General features: G+C 32.2%; 1 protein-coding gene across 2 annotated transcripts in view; it reads right to left on the bottom strand.

The window, feature by feature from the left end:
- Positions 1–23,058, bottom strand: part of LOC141565525 (complement factor H-like) — a 106,537-nt gene that overhangs the window by 18,586 nt on the left and 64,893 nt on the right. For both annotated transcript variants that reach the window (XM_074308663.1, XM_074308662.1), the window contains exons 11-18: positions 19,548–19,727; positions 17,969–18,145; positions 16,015–16,191; positions 14,326–14,508; positions 13,986–14,165; positions 6,046–6,210; positions 2,543–2,719; positions 1,682–1,891 (exon numbers count right to left, since the gene is read on the bottom strand). In XM_074308663.1, coding sequence (XP_074164764.1) covers positions 1,682–1,891; positions 2,543–2,719; positions 6,046–6,210; positions 13,986–14,165; positions 14,326–14,508; positions 16,015–16,191; positions 17,969–18,145; positions 19,548–19,727 — 1,449 coding nt within the window. The remainder of the gene's footprint in view (positions 1–1,681; positions 1,892–2,542; positions 2,720–6,045; positions 6,211–13,985; positions 14,166–14,325; positions 14,509–16,014; positions 16,192–17,968; positions 18,146–19,547; positions 19,728–23,058) is intronic.

Here is a 23,058-nt window from a genome sequence, read left to right as displayed (position 1 = left end):
TAGCTATCACTATTAGAACATTCAATAACAAAATAAACAAGCATTGTTATACAGTAACACTTTCATTTTTTTCTCTATCTCTTTTTTCCCCCTGAGTTAATTGGGGTTAAGTGACTTGCCCAGGGTCACACAGCTAGGAAGTGTTAAGTGTCTGAGACCAGATTTGAACTCGGGTCCTCCTAAATTCAAGGCTGGTGCTCTATCCACTGTGCCACCTACCTGCCCCACAGTAACACTTTCAAAGTGTGTTTTAATATATTTTCATATGATTAATAATAATTGACAGTTTTATATTGACTTGAAATTTGCTGAGTACTTGCATTTTTGGTCTCATTTGAGCATAGTGATAACTCTGTGAGGTAGATACAGAGGGATTCTTATTTTTCCATTTTCGATTTTACAAATGAGGAAATCTGAAATTCAGAGAAGTAGGTTGATTTGCTCAGGATAATATAGTTAATAAGTATTAGATATGGGGGCAGCTAAGTTAGGCTGTTTTAGCAAAAAACAAGTATTAGATATGGATTCTGATATATGATCATTTATAATCTAATTCCAATATTTACACAGGTATGCTTTGTTACTTCTTAGAAAAATATGCTGAAAGTCATTGTGTCCCATGAACATAAATGAACATTATTAAAGAGAATGTAGGCAGTCTATCCCTGACATTCTATCAATCTCTTCCCACATAAAAAATTTCACTCATTCAGCAATCATTGTTCTACATTTTAAAGATACAAGACAAGGTCAAAGATAATACATGCTTTCACAAGCTCATTCTAATGGGGAGATAACGTGCAAATAGCTAGGGACAAACAAGGCAAATGCAGGATCAATTTGAAATAATTACTATGAGAAAGGCACTAGAATTATAGGAAATCATGAACAATTTTCAGTAGAAAGTCAGAAGAACTTAAAGGAAGTTGAGAACTAAGAGGCAGAAATGTAGAGGAGAGTATTGAAGACATGGGAGAAAGAAAGTGAAAATGCACAGACTAATATTTATCAGTGTTAACAGTTGATAGAAAAAAGCCATACACACAGAAAAGGCATCATGGTATATGAACAAAGCCTTGGAGTCCATGTATATATAACATGATAGCACTGAATAGTACAAAGAGCTATCAAATGAGAGAGAAGAATTCCAGATCTCATTCTGCTATTAAATTGCCATATTAGTGATTAATCTCTATAGTCCTTTTGGACCTCAATTTACTCATCTTTGAATGAGATGATTGAGAGAAAAGAAAATTGTAGAAGTTATGCCTCACATTTAAATAGTGTTTTTTTTTTTAAAGTTCACAATGTAATTCACTTATCAAAGCCTTGAATAGATAATGTATAAGATACATATAGCTAGAAAATACATTTTTATTACCCTTCACTTTTTTTTCTTTTAATAATTGACAAGTACATAATATTATGACAAGGCAATAGTGGGGGAGTAGGAAGAATTGTTCTTCTGAGTCAAGAAAACTGAATTCTGATTGTCTAGTTGAATAATAATCAATATACTTTGCATCTGCACTAGGCAATATTTTCCCAACTGATTTGTAAATTTCTAGCACAATGCTTTGGCATACTACAAGCAATTAATACATTCTTGTTGACTGATTCTATTCTGAGTATTTAGAGCTATAATTTTGTATAAAAAATACTCTCCAAGAAGCATCATTACCAACACAATGAGGAGGTGAACTCCATTTTCCCATATTGCATGTTATCTCCTCTCTTCCTACCATCTTGAAGCCTTTTTGACACATATAATTTACTGCAGTGCCATGTGCGTAGGTACTGTATTCTAAATTCTCATCATCTGCTTCTGAACTTCTTACTGGGTTAATGGCTCCATATGGTATAGCAGGTGGTTTGGAACATGGCTGTTTTTCTATATGGAAAAAAGAACATAGTTATAAAACATAGTAAAAATATAACTATAGAAGATTTTTTTTAAATATCCTCTTGAATTTAAAAATAATGGCAACTTAAAAAAAATTATAAACATTTTATTGAAGTAGGGATATGGAGATCCCTGATTTTAAGGTCAGAGAATTTGAGTGCAAATGTTAGTTTTTTTCTTTACTACCTAGCCCTAAGCAAATTGTTTACATTCTCAGTCACAGGTTTCTAATCTAAAAAGAGATGTTATTGGACTTTACATGACCTCTAGAATTCTTTCCAGTTCTAGATCTGTGATCTCCCTTCTTTCTTTCTGTGATTCCTCTTTCTATCCACTATTTATCCACATGACTGACTCTTTGTTGTGGAATATAGAGACACCAGATATGATCCAAGGAACTTTTCATATAATAGGAAATAATACATCAGTGTTGTCTTTTTTCTCACTTTCCTGAGCAGTTTTCTAGGAAGCAAATTTGCTCAAAGAGTAATTTAGAGTAAATTTGCTAAACAATAATTTAGTTCCAGGGGATTTAGAGACTATACTTTTTAAATTGTCACATGAGCCACTAGAAATTACATATAGAGGAATCAACATTACTTTAAAGGAAGATTATTTAGCAAGATATTAAGTACTAACCAATGCAACGTGGTAATGAATTCCATTGTCCATCTTTACATATTATCTCTTCTTGTCCTCGGAGAAGGTAATTTTCTTTACAAATAATAACTATTTTTTCTCCATCTTGGTAGCTCACAGTTGTGGTCATATCCTGAGCATTAGGTATTTGAGGTGGAGGAGCACATAATTTCATTTCTGGAAGATATTAATATTACGTATTACATATCTTGTTATTAACAATTAAATTTAACTTGTATATCAGGGGCCACAGTTTTCCCCTGCACAGAACCCATTCCAGGTTCATGTTGAATGATGACAAACTATAAAAATCACACAAAATCATTGGCCTAAATGATTATAAGAACTATCTATTTACTATCTACACTTCCTAATAGATGTTTTCTCTCATTATTTCTGTGAATCTCCAAATTACATATAGCTTTGGCAACTCTCTACTAAATGCTATTCCTATGATTCATGATAGTGAGACAGTGACTCTAGCAGTTTCTCCTCATGGGAATAGATTTCAACTAATGTTCTGGCTAATAATTATAAGATTCTTAAGGACAAGAATAAATAAATAAATGTGGAAATACTGGGCAATTGATGATGAATCCTTAGGTCATGCTAAGTCAAGAAGCCAGGGAAAAAATAATCCCAGTATTCCGTAACTGCCTTTTGCTTCTGCAATGATAATGGCAAACTGGAAGGACAGGGATCATATGGTTTCTAGGTTACCTGTAGATAATCAGTTTAATCACTGATACACTAAATGTGAAATGGTTACCATCAAATTAACCCATTCCTAAAGAAACTGAATCATCTTAAACTGGACTTTGCTTTTATAAATAGAGACAGAAGACAGAAGAAAATTGAAATCAAATAAATGATGTGTTCACAACTTTTCTGTAGAAAGACAACTAAAAGAATTGTTACAAAAGGTTTTAACATGCATTGAATAAAAAGGGCACTTCATGCAAAACTTGCTTGGATTGGAGGCACTCCTTTCTCCTTCTCTTTCTTCATGTTAAGTATTGATGATTCTATCTCCATAATGTTTTTGACTTCTTTCTCCTGTCCATTTCCAGGGTCATTATGGCTCTCGTGAGCCATAAGTAGACTATTGTTATATATTATTGAAAAGTTCCCCTACAGCTAGTCTTCCTTCTTGGGAAATCCTCCATATAGGAGATTTCTGAAATAATATTCCAAATAAACAAGTCTGAAAATGTCTCTTCCTTGTTCAATATCATTCATCAATTCTCTCCTGACTCTAAAGCATAATACAAAATCTTTAGCCTGGCTTTAAGGACCTTTGCAGATTCATTTTATATTAACTTCCCATTCTCTAAATTTCAGCAGAACTATACAAACTGTTCTTCTAATTCATTTCCCCATGTTCGCACTCTACTTATTTGCATTTGTCACATTCTAGAAGGCACTGAATATCACAGTGGATAGAGGGCATGATCTGGCACCAGGAAGATATGAATTCAAATCCAGCTCCAGACATTTCCTAAATGTGTTATCTTGAGTAAGTGACTTAACTGTTGTATGCCTCAGTTTCCTCATCTATAAATCAGGAATAATAAACCTTTCCCTCTCCTATTACACTAAACAAAATAGAGAACTCATGGCTTTTGATGAATAGTCAGATCTGGGTTTCAAGAAAATCACTTTGGCATAAATGTGAAAGATGGACTAGATCAGGGAGAGACTTGAATCAAGGAGTAATGAAGAAGGCAATTACAGCAGTATAGGTGAGAAGTGTTGCTGGAACTAGGGTGATAATTTTGTAGGTGGAAAAAAAGGGGTCAGATGTAAGAGATGAGGGGACTCAAAAGGCAAGATTTGGTAAATAGCTATGCAGGATGAAGGAGTATGAGCCCTTGAGGCCTATGTCAAGGTTTCACATGTAGGAGACTGGAAGAATGAAAGTTTCTTCAATAGAAATAGGGAAGTTTGGGAAATGAGAATATTGGGCTGTGTGTGTGGAAAAAATGAGTTCAGTTATGAATGTATTGAGCTTGACATAGTTTCAAGGCACCTAGCTTGAAATGTCTATTAGGGAATTAGTGATGTGTAACTAATGTTAGAGAAGAGAATGGGCTTTTTAATTTAAGAATCATCTGCATGGAAATTCTAATCAGATCCGGGGGAGCTAGTGAATTTACCTGGCTTAGTACAGTGCCCAATACATAGTAGGTGTGTAATAAATGATTACTGAATGAAAAAGAATGAGTTTAGAGAGGAGGGCCCAGAATAAAGTCTAAGCAAACTTCCATGATTATGAAGAATGAGATAAATGATAAGTCACTAAAGGAGACTGAGATGAGCTAAGAAATGAAACAGTGGTTAGAGGAGAGTCAGGATTAAAACATCCAGAGAGGAGAGAATGCAGGATAAGTTATTCAATAATAGCAAATTAAGTAGAGTTGAAAAATATGGGAACAGAGAAGAGACCACCAATTAAAAGATTACTGGCAACTTCGGAGAGAACAATTTCAATTGAGTTATCATGTTAGAAATTGATTACAAGGGATATTGAATGAGTGATAAAAAAGAAAGTGTAAACAATAAATATTAAGAGCTTTTCCTAGAAGTTTGACTGAGAATGACTCAAAGATTTTTTGAGATTTGAAACATGATGGAAACCAGTTTCTACCACTCATAAACTAAGTATTATTTCAAGATTTACTTCATATTCAGACTTCTGTGGGTCCCTATTCCTTAAGAGGTTGCTACCACTTTCTCCCTCCTCAATTTATCTTGTATTTATTTTCCTACATATCTTGTAAATTATTTCTAGTAGAAAGAATATTCCTTGAAGGAGTAATTCATATTTATCTTTGCATTTGGCAACTTACAATTTTTTGTATGTAGCATGTAACTGATGCTTATTGAAATACAATCCTAAGTAAAAAGTTATGGTAAGACTAAAATATCTAGGCTTCTAGCCTTTAAATGACTGATTAGAATTAACCTACCAATATCAGCAACTGCTATTTGTCGCTAGCAAAATCTCACTGAGGTCAATAAAAATGTTAGCAAGTAAAAAGAAAGTTAACATATACATATCATATGCCTATACAGAATAGCTCATCAGAAATAATGGAAAACAAAATAACATTAATATTTGCCCCATTTATATTTAAGACAAAAATAGTTGGTATGAGCCCTTTTAAAAATAATTTGTTGATCTTGTGTGAAGCAAGAAAAGCCAAAACATTATATAACTTTGGCTTTCATTATTGGTAAAAAATGGATGATAATGCTTCAATTATCTACTACACAGGATGCTTTTGGAAAAAAAAAATAACAACAACAACAACAACAACAACAAAAAAAAAAAACACTTGCAAATCCCAAAGTGCTATAGAAATCATTTGCATTGTTATGGGTGTTTTCTAAGTTTTCTATTTTGTCTTTTTTTTTTTATTGTTGTTTGTTTGTTTGTTTTAAGTTAAAGAAGTTTTATGATGAGGAAAATTTGCTTCAAGGAATTAAGAAAAGACTCTTACTTGGACATTTTACTTCAGGAAGCCATTTCCCATTTGTACATTTTGTATGTATGAATTCTGAATTCCAGTTACATCTATAATTAACAGCAATATCATCTGATACATCGCGGTTGACTTGCAAATCTTCAAAAAATTTTGTTGTGCATCTCCCAAGTAGATTTGTTTCTAAATAGAAGAAAAAAAATTTTAAATTAGGCTGTGTCATTTAAGTCAGAGGCTTCAAACATGGAATGCACAGGCTCAGTGTTCATTAATTCATTCAATACATCTTACTTTAAGACCAACTTAATTTAATTCCAATTGCAAGGATCAAGAGAAGCTTCATTGACAAGGCTGAATTGAATTGAGATTTGAAGAATGAATCATGTATTTAAAAAGCAACTATTACATTAGGGATGAAAGATATACCATCTATGTTAGGTAGAAGGTAAAGTACTAACAAACTTGGTAGCTAACATATAATTAAGCCAACATCTTAGGTTGGAAAATGTTTCACTAAATGGAATTATGCACTGAATAAATATTTTTCATTATATCATTAGATCAGATTAATATAATACAACTGAAACTTGCTGATTAGAATATTTGTCAACCTATTGGGATTTTTGTGCTTTTTATATTTTTGGTGAAAAGACAAAAAAAAATCTTATCTAAAACAAATAGACAACTTAATATTGCTCTCATATTGACTTAAAATATTTATTACCAATACCAACATATACAGTAACAGTATATTTCTGTGAACTGAGCAGTTGGAAAAGTTTAATCCATGAAAATGTCGTATTAATTTCTACCCCAAATTTAATAGCAAAAAGAAATTCTTTTAGAGAGCTGTAGATATGAATTCCTTTGATTTTTTTTTTAATAATGATCCTCAAATACTTGGAGTCAAACTATAGGGAATAGGATAGTGTACTAAGACTTAGAGTAGATTAGGTTTCCCCACCACTACCACCACTAACAGAACAGTAAATACTAAAAATGTACCAGAAACAGTGATAAAGAAAACCAAAAATGAACATCTATGAGCTTTTCTATCCTCTCCTGAATTTCACCATAAAACCTGACAGAATTTTGTAGAAAGTTTGAGTATATATATCCCAAATTGAGTGGAAAATAAAGGATGTAAGGAAAAGCTAACCAGGCAGTCCAGGCCATAGGATTCAGGCAGCCTAGTACCTGGACAACCAAAAGCCCAAACCATAGCATAAATTTTAATAGGAGAAAGGGACAAGGCAGCCCTTGGGTAGCAAAACATCCTATGGTCTCAAAGGAAGACTACTATTTATAAAGATATCTTTCTGGCAAACAATGAGCAAACTCTAGATTTAGAATCAGATACTAGAATCTGACAGTCATCAGGACTCGAAGTTCCAGAATGAATGAATGATTTTAGACACTTGAAAAGTCTTGGTTGAACAAAGTAGAATGAAGTTAACAGAATCAAGAGACTGATTTATACAATAACAACAGTATTAAGATAACTATGGCATAGTTAAGAATTCCATTTACTGAAAGGACCATTTGTAATTATTGAATATTTATGCTGAAGCATGCTTTTGACCAAATATAATGGGCTTAGAATTCAGAATGAGACATACATTTCAGGATATGGCCAATGTAAAATTCTTGTTTTCTCAACTAGACATAATTTTACAATGATTTTGTTTTTCTTTCCTATTTTTTAATTGAGGGGTGGGCAAGATTTAAAAAAAAAACAAAAAAACTCTGAGGCAATTGGGGTTAAGTGACTTGCCCAGGGTCACACAGCTATGAAGTGTTAATTGTCTGAAACTAGATTTAAACTCAGGTCCTCTTGATTTCAGGGCTGGTACTCTATCCACTGAGCCCCAAGATTAAAAATTTTTAAGTAAAAATTAAGTATTTTCAACTTGGAGATTAATTGAATCCTAAATAATTGGTAGAGCAAAGAAGAAGTCATAGAAATAAGAATTTTCATTAAAGAAAACACAATAATAAGACAATATAGAAAAAACTTAATGATAAAATAAAAGTACTCAATAACGGTTATTTGTGTCTTTAAATCCTTTCATTAAAAAAGAGAAATAAAGTTAGAGCTCAACAATTGGGAAAATATTAAGTGCTCTTGGACAGATCAAGTGAATTTAATAAAGATGACAGTACTACCTAAACTGATCTATTTATTTAGTGCTATACCAATCAGACTCCCAAGAAACTATTTTAATGATCTAGAAAAAATAAATAAAATTCATCTGGAAGAACAAAAGATCAAGAATTTCAAGGGAATAATGGGAAAAAAAATCAAATGAAGGTGGCCTAGCCGTACCTGATCTAAAACTATATTATAAAGCAAAGGTCACCCAAACCATTTCATATTGTCTAAGAAATAGACTGGTTGATCAGTGTAATAGGTTAGGTTCACAGGACAAAATAATCAATAACTGTTAGGATTACTAGGTGAGAACTCAGGTTGTCTGGACAATGACAAGGTGAGAATTGAGGTTGACTTGATAAGAGGAGCAAGCTCATTGGTTGGAGTACTTCTTCCCAGAAACCCTTGCATTATCCCACGCCCATTCTCTGGGAGGATAAAAGAGGCAACATTGGGCCTGGACAAGCAGTCTGGACTGGGGAAGGAAAGAGCTGGAGGAGATTCAGAGCCAGGATTCAGGAAGAAGAAGAGGCTGGCTGGAGGCTCCAGAAGCCTCCCAAGAAACCTGCTCATAGAGGAAAAGATTATATAGAAAAGAAACCTCCTCCCAAAGAAGGATCACAACTGAGAGACGATCAGAACTTTACAAATAACTATAGCAATCTAGTGTTTGACAAACCCAAAGATCCCAACTTTTGGAATAAGAATTCATTATCTGACAAAAACTGCTGGGAAAATTGGAAATTAGTATGGAAGAAATTAACTCACACTTAACACCATACACCAAGATAAGATCAAAACTGGTTCATGATCTAGGCATAAAGAATGAGATTATAAATTAATTAAAAGAACGTGAGATAGTTTACCTCTCAGAGCTGTGGAGGAGGAAGGAATTTGTGACCAAAGAACTAGAGATCATTATTGAGCACAAAATAGAAAATTTTGATTATATCAAGTTAAGAAGCTTTTGTGCAAACAAAACTAATGCAGACAATATTAGAAGGAAGCAATAAACTGGGAAAACATCTTTACAGCTAAAGGTTCTGATAAAGGTCTCATTTCCAAAATATATAGAGAATTGACTCAAATACCATTCTCCAATTGATAAATGGTTAAAGGATATCAATAGACAATTTTCAGATGAAAAAATTGAAACTATGTGTTCCAAAGCATTATTGATCAGAGAAATGAAAATTAAGACATCTCTGAGATACCACTATACACCTCTCAGATTGGCTAAGATAACAGGAAAAGAAAATGACAAATGTTGGAGGGAATGTAGGAAAACTGGGACACTGATGCATTGTTGGTGGAGTTGTGAACAGTTCCAACCATTCTGGAGAGCAATCTGGAACTATACACAAAAAGTTGTCAAACTGTGCATATCCTTTGATCCAGTAGTGTTACTACTGGGCTTATATCCCAAAGATATTAAAGAAGGGAAAGGGACCTGTATGTGCAAATATGTTTGTGGCAGGCCTTTTTGTTGTGGCTAGAAACTGGAAATTGAATGGATGCCCATTAATTGGAGAAGAGCTGATTAAATTGTGGTATATGAATGTTATGGAATATTATTGGTTTGTAAGAAATTACCAGCAGAATGAATACAGAGCCACTTGGAGAGACTTAAATGAACTGATGCAAAGTGAATGAGCAGAATCAGGAGATCATTATATACTTCAACAAAAATACTATATGAAGATCAATTGTGATGGAAGTGGCTATCTTTAACAATGAGAGGATCCAAATCAGTTCCAATTAATCAGTAATGAACAGAACCAGCTATACCCAGTGAAAGAACACTGGGAAATGAGTGTGGACCACAACATAGCATTTACACTCTTTCTGTTATTGTTAGCTTGCATTTTTGTTTTTCCTCCCAGGTTATTTCTTTTCTTCTTTCTAAATCCGATTTTTCTTTTGTGGCAAGAAAACTGTATAAATATGTATACATATATTGTATTTAACATATACTTTATAACAGATTTAACCCTTAGTTCTATATTTCTACTCCTCCTGCTTCTTTAAACTTCTTCAGAAGACCATTTATTAAAAATTGTCTTCATTTCTGTTCTTCTCAACTTTGTATCTGCATTAAATGGTCTGTGATGTAGCTTAACTGAAACTGCCTTCTCTAAAGTTATTAAAGATCTCTTAATGACAAAACCTAAGACCTTTTTTCAGTATCCATTCTTCCTGACCTCTTCAGAAAGTGACATTATTGATTGCCTCCTTCTGAATATTTTCTCTTTTCCTGACTTTTCATGAAATCATTGTCTCTTATTTCCCTTTCTGTATCTGATCACTTCACTGTCTACTTGAACATTATATATATTGTACTAGTCATGAGTTCCTCTCAGGCTCTCTCATGATCCTAAGATCAATTACTGGTCTCATCACTTACCATGGGTTCAATTTTCTCTATGCAAATAATTCTCATATTTGCCTATCCAGTCCTTCTAAGGTCCAATCCTCTATTACCTTCAACTAGTTGTCTTATAGGTATCTCAAACTCAGTATATTCAAAATAGAACTCATTGTCTTTCCTCACAAATCTCCCCTCTCACTTTCTTATTACTGTTGAAAGTATGCCATTTCCATCACAATTGATCCTCATATAGTATTTTTGTTGAAGTATATAATGATCTCCTGGTTCTGCTCATTCACTTTGTATCAGGGAGAGAAGGAATGGGCATTTTTTTATTTTATAAAAAAGGAGCATAACTAAGAGCTTTCAGAGTGGAGGGAGAAATGGAGGGGAGTTGGGCAATACTTAAACCTTCCTCTCACTGGAATTGCTTCAAAGAAGGAAGAAGGAACATACACACACACACACATATACACAAACACACACACACAGGTAACACAGAAGTCTATGTTATCTAAAAAGGAAATAGGAGGGGAAGGAAATAAAAAAAAAGATAGGATGATGATAAAGGGGAGGGTAGATTAAAAGAAGCAATAGAAGCAAAACAGGCTTTTGAGGAGGGAGAGGATAAAAAATAGAAGGATAAATAAAAGAAAATCAGCTGAAGGAGAATACATAGTTAATAATCATATCTATGAATGCAGATAGAGTGAAATAATCTGTAAAATGGAATCATATAACAGAATTAATTAGAAACCAGAATCCAAGAATTTATTGTTTACAAGAGATACACTGAAAGAGAAACAAACACACATAAAGTTAAAATAAAGGGTGGAGCATTATTTATTTGGGTTAGCTAAAGTAAAAAACAATCATGACTTCAGACAAAGCCAAAACAAACCTAGATAAAAGAGATTATCAGTAAACTACATTTTCCTTAAAAAAAAAAAAAAAAAATTTCCTAAATAATAAAATATTAAAAATTTTACAGCCATTTTCTGTAACAAAGGCCTCATTTCTCAAATATATAGCAAACAGTCAAATTTATATGTACATATAAAAATAAGAGCCATTCCCAAATTGATTAATTGTCAAAGGATATAAACAGGTAGTTTTCAGAAGAAATTAAAGCTGTCTACATTCATATAAAAAGCTTAAATCACTATAAATTAGAGAAGGGAAATTAAAACAACTCTCTGGTACCACATCATACCTATTAGAAATGAGAAATGCTGGAGAGGATGAGGGAAAATAGGTACATTAATGTAATAGAGTAGCAAATTGATCTGACCATCTGGAGAATGGTCTAGAACTATTCTCATAGTTTTATAAAATAGGGCATACTCTTTGATCCAGCTATATTACTAGGAAAAGGGAAAGAAGCTAGATATATACAAATATTTACAATGGCTCTTTATGTGGTGTCAAAAAAAAAAATAGAGATTGAGATAATGCTCATCAATAGGAGAATGACTCCATAAGTTGTGGCATGTGATTTTGATAAAGTAATATAATGCTACAAGAAATAAGAAGAGGATTGGTATCAGAAAAAAATGTGGCAAGACCTATATGAATGGATGTAAAGTTAAGTAAGAAGAACTGGGACATCATTGTGCACAGTAACTGCAATGTTGTAATGATCCACTCTCAAATTCTTGGCTACTCTTACCAATGCAATGATCCAAGACACATCCAAAGCACTTATGATGAAAAAAATATTAACTACTTCCAGAGAAAAAACTGATGAACTCTAAGTTCAAATTGATATGTAATTGTCTCACTTTATTTTTTTTTTGGTTTGTTTTATGATATGGCTAATATGGAAATGTTTTATATGATTTCACATGTTTAAATGATATATTGTTTGTCTTAATGCGTGGGGAATGGGAGGGAGAAAATTTGGAACTCAAAATTTAAAAAGAAAAAAATGTTAAGAATTAATTTTTTTTTAAACAAGGAAGGAGTACATGGTGCCACCTATAACTGACATGGTTCTTTATATTTCATATTGTCAAATGTTTTCACAGGATTGTAAAGATGAGTTGTGGACTTCAACTGGTTGTACTAATATAGGGAGAGAAAAAAAAGGTTCTCATTGGATAAAACAAATGAGAAAAAAAACTTAGGAATTCAAGATTTATTTACTCTTTAGGGAAAAAAAATTCTAGAGATAGCTATGTTGTACAGTGTAATGGTGCACTGATTTTCAGTCAGGAGGACCTGAGTTCGAATTTGATGTTAGAATACGACACTTACTAGTAGTGTGATGATAGGCAAGTCACTGCTTCCCCCAAAAGAAAATAAGTTCTGTTTTTCCATCCTTTTGTGGTAGTATCAGACAGAAAATTATAATAATAGCTAGCTTTTATTCAACACTTTAAAAGTTTACAAAGAACTTTACATATCTCATATGATCATCAAAACAATCCTGAAAAATGCTTTTATTATCCCTATTTTGTAGTTCTAATACAAACAAGAGAACAGCTTTGACCAAGATAACAGAGTTAATAAGTGTCTGGAGTAAGATTCAGACTCAAGTTTTGTTGATATTATGTCTCAACTGTATAATTTAGATCAACTAATGTAAGTTCAATTGGAAAGGGTTTTGCATGGATGAGGGCAGCAGGGGTTGCCCAAGAAGAGTAAAGTTTTTTCGGTAATCATATTTTTATATTTTTCCTCTCTCAAGTGGAACACTTGAGAGCTCCATTTTCACAACAGCTAGGATATGTAAAAAGTAAAGATGCCAACCTACATTGTTATTTTGCCCACCAACAGTCCTAGTTCTTTTTTTTTTCAATGCTTTTGAAGAGTATTATTGTTGACAATTGTGGGAACTGCAGAAAAAAGAAAATTTACATAGGAAGATGACAGTTTCCTATGGCCACTTAAACTTCAGAATAATTTTAAACAAGAGAGCAGAAGTTTAAGGAGTTCATTTCTAAAGTTCACTTCTTATTTTGAAGACTACTACATGGTTCAACAGATAAGATACCTTTGAAATGAATTTTACATAAGTGTGGTTATGAAATACTTGCTTGTCATCCATTGCACATTAAGTAAAAAGTTTGATTAATATTTTAATTTTAAGAAATACTTCATGACATGAAATCTTGCCAAATAAAAGAATAGGATTTTCATGAGATAATTTGCCAAAAAAAATTAGGTTTATACTTCTTTATAAAGGGAAACTTTGCAATACAAAAAGGCTCTGGGAGTAATATATACTTATCAAATTCAGAAGCATATATATGCTTATTATACTATACTAATTTTGAATTTACTAATTAATGTGTCATTAATAATAATCAACATATTAATTAATTATTAATACATTACTTTAATATTGTTTCAAATATAATTTTAAAATATTACAAAGAAATGTAAATATTTTCTGGCAATAAAGATGTGGACAATATCAAAGCTCTAATTATTTACCAATGCATGTAGGGAGTTGTGTCCAATTTCCATGACTACATGTAATTGTCTTGCTTCCAATCATTGTAAAATTATTTTCACAGCCATATACCACTGAAGCCCCATGGGTATTTGATAGATCAATAGTTTGAACATGACCATGGACAAGTTCAGGTACTTCGGGACATCTTCTTTTTTCCTCTACATAAATTAGACACAAATATGATTAAATTATATTTCAAAAATAAAATCCCTTTTCCTTTATATACATAAATATATATATATGTATATGTATATGTATATGTATATATATGCACATCTGGACAAAATAGTTATACAAATACAGTTTACAATGCATTACCAACACAAGTGGGTAAGGTTGTCCATTGTCCATCATTGCATTGTATTTTCTTTGGTCCTCTCATTTCAAATCCAAGATCACAATTATACTCTACTACATCTTTATGACAGTATGTCTTTTTGTTTGAGTCCATAGGTGTCCCATTCACAAGTTCAGGTGGCTGCTGACAACATTTTACTGTCTCTATAATAGAAAGGCAACTTAAGTAATTTTATAATTGGATGCATCACTGGATTATTGATTTAAACTTAGAAGAGATCTCAGAGGTCACTGAACCCAATTCCCTCATTTTACATTTGGAGGTCAGAGAACTTAAAGGATTTGCTTAATGTTATACAAGCAGTAAATAGTGAAGTCAGGATTCAAACTTGGGACCTCTGACTCAGTCTAGTTCTCTTTGCACTGAACTATACTTGATTGTGTCATCCAGTCTTTTACCTACCAACACTGTCCAGTTTGATATTCTCTGCAAATTTTATGAACCTGATGTCCTGGCCTTTATCCAAGTCACTAACAAAACTGTTAGACAGCAAATAGTAAAACACAACCCCTTGGGGACTTTGGTGGAGCCTTCCATCCAGGATGACAGCTAACTCCATTACACTTTTTGCATTTAGCCTTTCAAACAAGTCTGAATACATCTTCTTTTAATGTTATCTAGCCCCGCATCTTTATATACTGCATTAGTAGTGTAAGAAATTTTTATCAAACCCTTTCATTACAATTTACTTCAGTGATTCTTTTCTTTAGCAGTTTCTTGCCATCACCCTATGCATAGTTGTCTTTATAGTCAGTTATGACCTGGACAAATAGACTTTCTGATCAACTTGCTATGCACCACATGGGAAGCCCAAAACAATATACAAATAGGAGATCAATCGCTATCATGCCTATTCTTAGGCCTAGAGAATCTGGTCCAGTTAACTTGAAAACAAATTACCAACAAGTCTAACCAGACACTGACAAAGCAATGAGTCAATTCCTGATTAGTGGGAAGTCCTCTGCCCTACTAGTTGAGAAAACACTATACATACATCCTATGTTACACTAATCTGTGCTGTGATATGCTAAAATTCATTGACTGAATTCTTTTCTACTCCTGTTATTCCCCAGATAAACAGGAAGAATATCTAATCCAAAAGAACCTATGTACTTGGATACCACAGACAATTCTAAGATTGATTAAATTGGCATAGTTGTAGACTTCTTTTGTTTCTTGTCCAATTGGTGCACAAAATTCAGTGCACCATAACCGTGGATTACTCCCACCATGGACTTCCTCCACTTTTACCCACATACTTATGAATGAATTTAGAGAAAATCATTTAACCATGCTAATTAACTGACTATATTTCCTTTTATTTACTCTAGACCAAATAGAACTTTAAAAAAAACAATAGAACACAGCTTACATATTCAATATAGATAGAAAAATTCTTCATAACATTCCACTGAGCTCTTTGGAGCAAAATTCAAATGTTGAAAGTGAAACATCTTCTTAATCAAGAATGTCAATATCATTCTTCTAATACTTTAATTTGTCTTTTTGGTAAGCTAAATCAGATATGAATGATTACATACTAACCTAAAATATTATATAGGAAACCTACAGCAAAGATACAAAGTTGTATAAGAATTATGTTCAGAAATTCCATAATTATTATCAGCAAAATGAGAAGAAATGTTTACGTTTACAAGCAGGAATTCTGGGGGACCATCCAAAGTGATAACACTGCACTGAAAGTGGTCCAACTAGTTTAAATCCATTGGAACATCGAAATGTCACTACATCTCCAATTTTATATTTCTCTTGCCTGGGATCAGGAGATAAATTTCCTTGTAGAATAGGGAGCTGACATGCTTTTTCTAAAAAATAAAAACAAAATAGTGTTTTAATTTTTTAAAAAGTTTACCAAAAAGTAATTTATTATGATCTAAAACATTTTAAGCCAACAATCTAACTAGCTAAATATGCAATTTTACTTATTGTTTATCTGATAAATATCAATAAAATAAAGATCTCTTTTTCTTAAATATATTAGATTAAATAAGCTAATGGCAGTGGAGAGGGATAGAAAGAGGATGCATAGAAAACAAAAGTAACATAAAGATAATTTTTTATGAGTGGGTTGGAATTAAATGACTAAGTTGGAATTCAATTTCAGTATTGGAAGAAACAAGTGGGGAAAACAATCTAGAAAATGAAAGTCTTGGATAATTATTTAAAATATAATATAAGTTTGTTCAATAGAAAAAATATATTTTTGTAGAGATCATATAGTTCAACTCTCTAATTAGACTGATGAGTAAATTAAAATATCATGTAGCCATTAATTGATAATCTAAAATCAGAACATTATTGTACATTATTGCACAATGCATAAAGTCCTTTTTTAATTATTGAAAAACAACATGCAATACATATACACATTGTGCAAGTATGTTTATACATACATACAATCTCTGATTTAATCTACAAACATATTGTATAATACTCAAAGATATGGTGCTTGAATGTTATTTGTTTTATGAAATCTAAAATTTTTAATTATATTCAGACATAATCTAAACCATTGAATTATACCATAAAATTTGACATGATTTTCCATGGGAAAAATATTTTGTGACATTCTGAAGACATGACAAACCATTGAGTGAAACATATTAAATCACACATTTAAGGAATATTTGTGAGAAAATAATAATGCTTGAGTCATTAAAATATGGATGATCAGCAATTTCTAATGTAAAACATAATAGTTTAATGATTTAAAAGAAAAACAATGACAATTTAATTAGAAAAGATGAAATAAGCACACTGAACCTAAAGGGCTGGCAGCTACAAAGACTGCAAAACCTAAAATAGTTTAGAGATGAAGCAACTTCAGAAAGAACGTCACCAAAAAGTCTAGAGAAGTCCCCCATGGTATTGGTACCTACATAAAGGAGCCAGAACATAAAGGATATTTTGATAATGAACATTAATGTCTGAATTTATTTAGGGAGTGATTAGTAAACATTTGTAAAATGTTTTTAATATTCAAATATTATTCACCAATTCATCTGAATGCTTGCATTGCTCACCAAAGCATTCTTATATGCTAGCAATTTAGGCTGATCTGAAAAATGTCTATTTATTCCTATCCAAAATAATTCTGCAAAAATAGCTTATATTATGAGCATTAATTCTAGAATTACTGTGATTATCCAGAAATACTGTGATATCCAGAAATCTATCTAGTAGAAATGACTTGACAAGTTCTTCTAAAGATATGCATTTTATTACCTCTGGAGCAATATGACTTGGAAAACAAAGGTTTTTCCTACTAAAATATTATCAAATAATTCAATAGTTGAAATATATGGAAATTAAAATAAAATGATGCATGACCATCTGTCTTGATTCTGAAGAACCACCTGTTCTGCCTGTGAAGCCTCATTCATAGGTGGTCCCCTTTTTCAGAATAACATGATAGTGGGGACTGTGTTATTTCACTTTTATCTCTTCAGCCCTTAGCAAAGTGCTTAGCACATTGTAAGTTCTTAATACTTTTTTTTGTTCATTGAAAACATTAACAATTGAAATCCACTCATCCATGAATTCCCACCCAACTTTTGTTTTAACTCAGCAAAAGTAACTTACCATAGCATTCAAGTACTGTAGGCCACTCATCAGTATCACATACTTTGAAATCTGTAGTTTTCCCATTTGTGATTTCATATCCATCAATGCATTCATATTCTAATTTTTCCTTAGGCTTCAGAAATGTTTTATTTCCCTTATATCTGGCATTTTCAAATTGTGGAATTTCACAAATTTCTAAATGAAAAAAAAAAAGTTGGCATTTTCTCTCTGATGTAGCCATATATATATATATATAAACTCAGCAAATAATACCTCACAAAAAGCCATGTTTTCATTGTTGAGTTGTTAAAACAAAAATGGAATAAAGTACCGTACATTAAACAATAAACAAATAGTTTGTCATTTCTCCCAGGGAAACTGGATTTCTAGGAATCCATTTAAGGGCTTTATCCAATTGCATGTTTCCCAGAGAACAAAGGTTTGTGAACCACCCATTAACTATCTCATAATATTATGTCTAAGTTAAATATGGAATTTTGAAAATGTTTCATATAGACTGCCAGCTTTTCTAAGAGAAATCTAAAATCAAAAAGGAGTACGTGACTAATACTTATTTTTTGCCATATCCTATGAACTTGGCTCATTTTTACAAATTTTATCAGGAAGTATTAGTCTTCTTATGCTTGTCATACCCAGTAAAAATCTAAGAGTCTTGTTGTAATGATGGTCTTCTTTCAGGATACTAAGGCATCATTTGATATGCATGAAAATTAATAAACTGAATTAACATGATTAATTGTCTATGGGAATTAAAGTGATTGAATTCCCAACTTATTATTAGGTGAAAACTTGATCATCAAGAAGAATTAACTGTCATATTTTCAGATGGAAGTCTCAAGTTCAAACCCTAAATTTATGAGCTACCTATTTGGTATCTTGAATAAAATCACTTAAGATCATCTGGCTTCAGGTAACTTATCTATTTGAATAAAATAAGAGGGAATGAACTAGATGATTTCTAGGAGTTCTTCCAGCTTTATTTTCCAATACAAAAATCTATGTATTAATGTGTGAAATTTTTGCTCATGAAAAACAAAAAAACAGAATGTAAAGTAAAATTCAAATGTTAAATTAAGAAATTAAAAATAAACAGTAAAATCTGAGCTACCATTTATTTCTTATACTTCCTTATAGTTAAATCCTTGTTATCTATTTTTCACATTGAAGAAATGTGCCACAAAATAAGATTATGCAAGATTATAATCTCTGGAGTCATTTTTATAAATTTAATCTGAACTAAGTTTTTATTTGTAGCATGTTTATTAGACACCTACTATAAGACAGATTCTGTGATGGAGTTGAGAATATGAAGATTAAATTGAAATAACCTCTTTCAAGGAGTTTATAGTTGATTGAGGAAACAACATGTGCATATATGTATATAAGTACATACAAAACTAGAAGAGGCTAACTTTCAAATTTACAAGCATTTAAAATGGGTTCATCCAGATAATATCTGCTTCTTATAGAATTCAAATGAAACTATTTTTTGCCTAGAGGTGAGATAAGAGTAGAAGATGTATCCCTACCCTAACTACCTTCAGGAATAGAATAAATAAAACACTAAATTACTCACTGATACAATTTGGTTGATTTAACCATCCTCGTTGCCCACATTTGATAAATCCTTCTTTTTTTCCATCTGTTGTTGCATATCCTTCTTTACATTGATATCTTGCTGCTGTATTGACTGGATAATATATTTTTGATTCAGAAAAAAATCCATTATTGAAATAATTTTTCACTGAGCATGTTTCTGAAAGAGAAGGATAACAAGCAGATTATTGACACCGGGCTCCTTACTGTCTTCATACAAAACTTTAAATAAAACAATGGTATTAAAAAAAAAAACGAGTCAGTTTTATAAAATCCTATTTGCTTCACTCATTGTTGATCTCAGTAAGGTATCCTGTTAACAGTCACTTCTCCCATTGTTGGAGAACTTTCTCATCATGAACCATAGTCTACTTCTTGTAGTCTGATCATCTGAGGAAGAATACAGATACTGACTATTAGGTTATTAAGGTCAATGGCCAGAGAAGATCTTTTGGATGGTGGCTCTGATCTTCCCATGGAATTTTGATGCAGATAATATTTTCATCAGTGTTTCAGGGGAATCTGGAATGACAGGTATCTCTAGTGTCCTAAGACAATTATGAATTTGCTAGGAGTTCCCACAACCAATCTGTCAACATGAGAATTTCTAGACAGTTAATTTAGTCCAGAATGGGATTTTTCTCCATCACTGTAATTTAAATAAACTGAGGCAGCTGACTACTGGACTGTGATCTGCAAATCACAGGCCTTAACATTTCAGATCTGTAACATACTACAAGAGGAATCTAGTCTGACTCATAATGAAGTAATCATCCTCTCTAAAACATTCTCCATGCCTGATAATCAAGCTTCTTATTGAAGACTTCCATTTATTTGGAGTTTATTATCTGGGAGGCTAGCCTATTCTACTTTTTAAGAGCATTAACTGTTAGTTACCTTCAACCTTTGTCTTCCTCTTTGCACATAGACTTGTCCTCTAATCAAAACAATTCTAATCCTTCTTCCACATGATATCCCTGCCTCACACTCAATCATTTAACAAACATTTCCTATATACTAACTACTGTGCTTAAAAAGTCCCTATTTTTAAGGACTTCAATTTTTAAAAGGAAGAATATTCCATAAATAGCTAAGAACATCCAATATGCGATGGATAATCTCAGAGAAGAAACTGTGAGAAGCTGGGGTGACTAGAAAAGACTTCCTGTAGAAGGTGGAAGTTAAACTGGATTTTGAAGGAAGTCAGAATAACTAAGAGATGCAAGCAAGAAGGGCAGCATTCCAGACATGAGAGAACAGCAAACACAAAGGCATAGACATTAAGAAAGGTCAGTGTAACTCTATATCTATACTTATGGAAGGAAATAAAATGGAAGAAAAGTAGAAAAGTAGGACAAGATTCACTTGTGAAGGACTTTAACTGACATAAGACTTTGTCTTTAATATTGGACATATTAAGGAGCCATTGGAGTTTCTTGAGAAGGGAAGTAACATTTTTTTAATCCTTTTCTCTGATGATTAAATGATAGATTGGAGTGAAGGAAGATTTAAGGCATGGTGACCAATCAGAAGGTAAAAGTAATAGTCTAGCAAAGGGTAATTAGGACCTTAACTTGGATATTGGCTACGAGAAGGGGAAAATGAATGTATATGAAATATGTTGTGAAAGTTGAAATGACACTATCTAGCAAGAAATTGAATATATGGGCTTAGTGAGAGTGAGTGCTGATAATAACTGGATTATGAGCCCCCAAAACTGTGAAAATGGTAATGTTCTTGATGCTACTATGAAAATTTGGAAGAGGGGAGGGTTTGGGGATAGGCAAGATAATTATTTCTGTGATTCACATAATGAGTTTGAGATTGCTATGAAATATTTAATTTAAGATATCCAAAAAATCATTGGTGATTTAGGACTTGAGCTTAGGAAATATACTAGCACTGGAGGTACAGAGCTGGGATTCATCTGTATAGAGATGACAATTTAACTCATGAAAGCCAATGAGATCACCAAGTGGCATATAATAAATGAAAAAAAAAAGAAATGAAAAAAGGGTGGAGAATAGAACTTTCATGAACAATAGTTGTGATATCAATAAGCAGTAGTCATAGAAGTATTGACCTATTGATATAGTAGTCCACTAAAATAGCCAGAATTCTTCCACATTACCTATTCTCTCATTTAACTCCCCCATGCATCTATGTAATTGAAATCCTTTTTTTAAAATTGTATATGCCTTTACAATTGGCATCTAAAGTAGATTCTAAACTTAGAGAAATATGGATTACCATGGAGAAATAATCTGTTCTCTACACCTAATTTAGCTCTGGAAAATATGTTTCTCAAGATTCAGATTTGAGATAGGAAGCCACTGCAGTACAGTTACACATGTGAAAGTTGTAAAGAAAAGGAGAGTGTGTGAAACAAAGACTATCTTTTAATGACCTCATATCTTCTAAGTGTTTCAGTGGGCTATTTGAAAGGATTTCAATATTAAATGTTTCTATTTTTAAAAATTTTATTTCTAAGTCATATCTTATAATGTTGTCACAAAAATCAAATCACCAATTAGATGGTTTAAATCATAAGGTTTAAGTTAGAAGAAATCTTTCTGTAATATCCTGAAGATATATTTTACATTTTTATTAAATACCCTGATAGATTGCCTCTTCACTTCTCAACAATGCTTATTTTAATCACCTCCCCAAATGGGATGGTGGAAATAACATATTTCTTGGTTTTTTGTACCAGTACTAAAATAACATTCAGCTTTTCAAAGCTCAGCACAACTGTAATCTCCTACGGTAAGTCTTCTTTGATCATCTTAAGTGCTTGGTTTGATCTCTCTCTTCAAATTATCATGTACCAACATAGTTACATGTCTAGTCCTCCAATAGTATGTGAACTACATATTAGTGGAATATTTATTTTTATTTTATTTGTCCTGTCCTATCACCTTAGATGGTTTGCTGCACAAAAATTTCAAAAATGATTATTAGAATGGAATTGTAAACAATTCATAATATCTCAATACTTCCATTATCTCCTTTTTCTCCCTGTGTTCTTTCTCTTCTTTTTCTCTACTTTTTCCTTATTTTATTGTCTATGCCTTTTATTTTTTATTTTCCTCCATCTTGTCCTTCTATAGTTTCCATGAAGGTCCCTGTTTTCCTTTTCTTTCCTTAATATTTTTTCACTTTCTCTTTCAATTCCTCTGCTTCTTTCAGTTCTTGCCCATTTTCTTTCCTTTTTTTCAACTTTCTCTTCTAATTTATCTTTACTTCTTTTCAAATCTCCTATGGCTGTCTGAATTAAAGATGCTGAATTTTTTTTTTTGTATTGAGTATTGATATAAGGAATTTTAATGTCTCTGTGGACAAAATAATTGTGAATTGTTATCTAAGACATCTTTTGACCCTCAACCACATCTCTTCTTTCTGATTTGACTGTTTCATTCTCTTTGTGAGATATGTCTGTCTACCTGCTTTCCCTAGGCTACTTCAAATGACACTGTCAAACCTAAGGAATC

The sequence above is a fragment of the Sminthopsis crassicaudata genome, chromosome 4 (genome assembly GCF_048593235.1).
Source record: "Sminthopsis crassicaudata isolate SCR6 chromosome 4, ASM4859323v1, whole genome shotgun sequence".
Taxonomy (NCBI): domain Eukaryota; kingdom Metazoa; phylum Chordata; class Mammalia; order Dasyuromorphia; family Dasyuridae; genus Sminthopsis; species Sminthopsis crassicaudata.
This window is presented reverse-complemented; position numbering and strand designations above follow the sequence as displayed.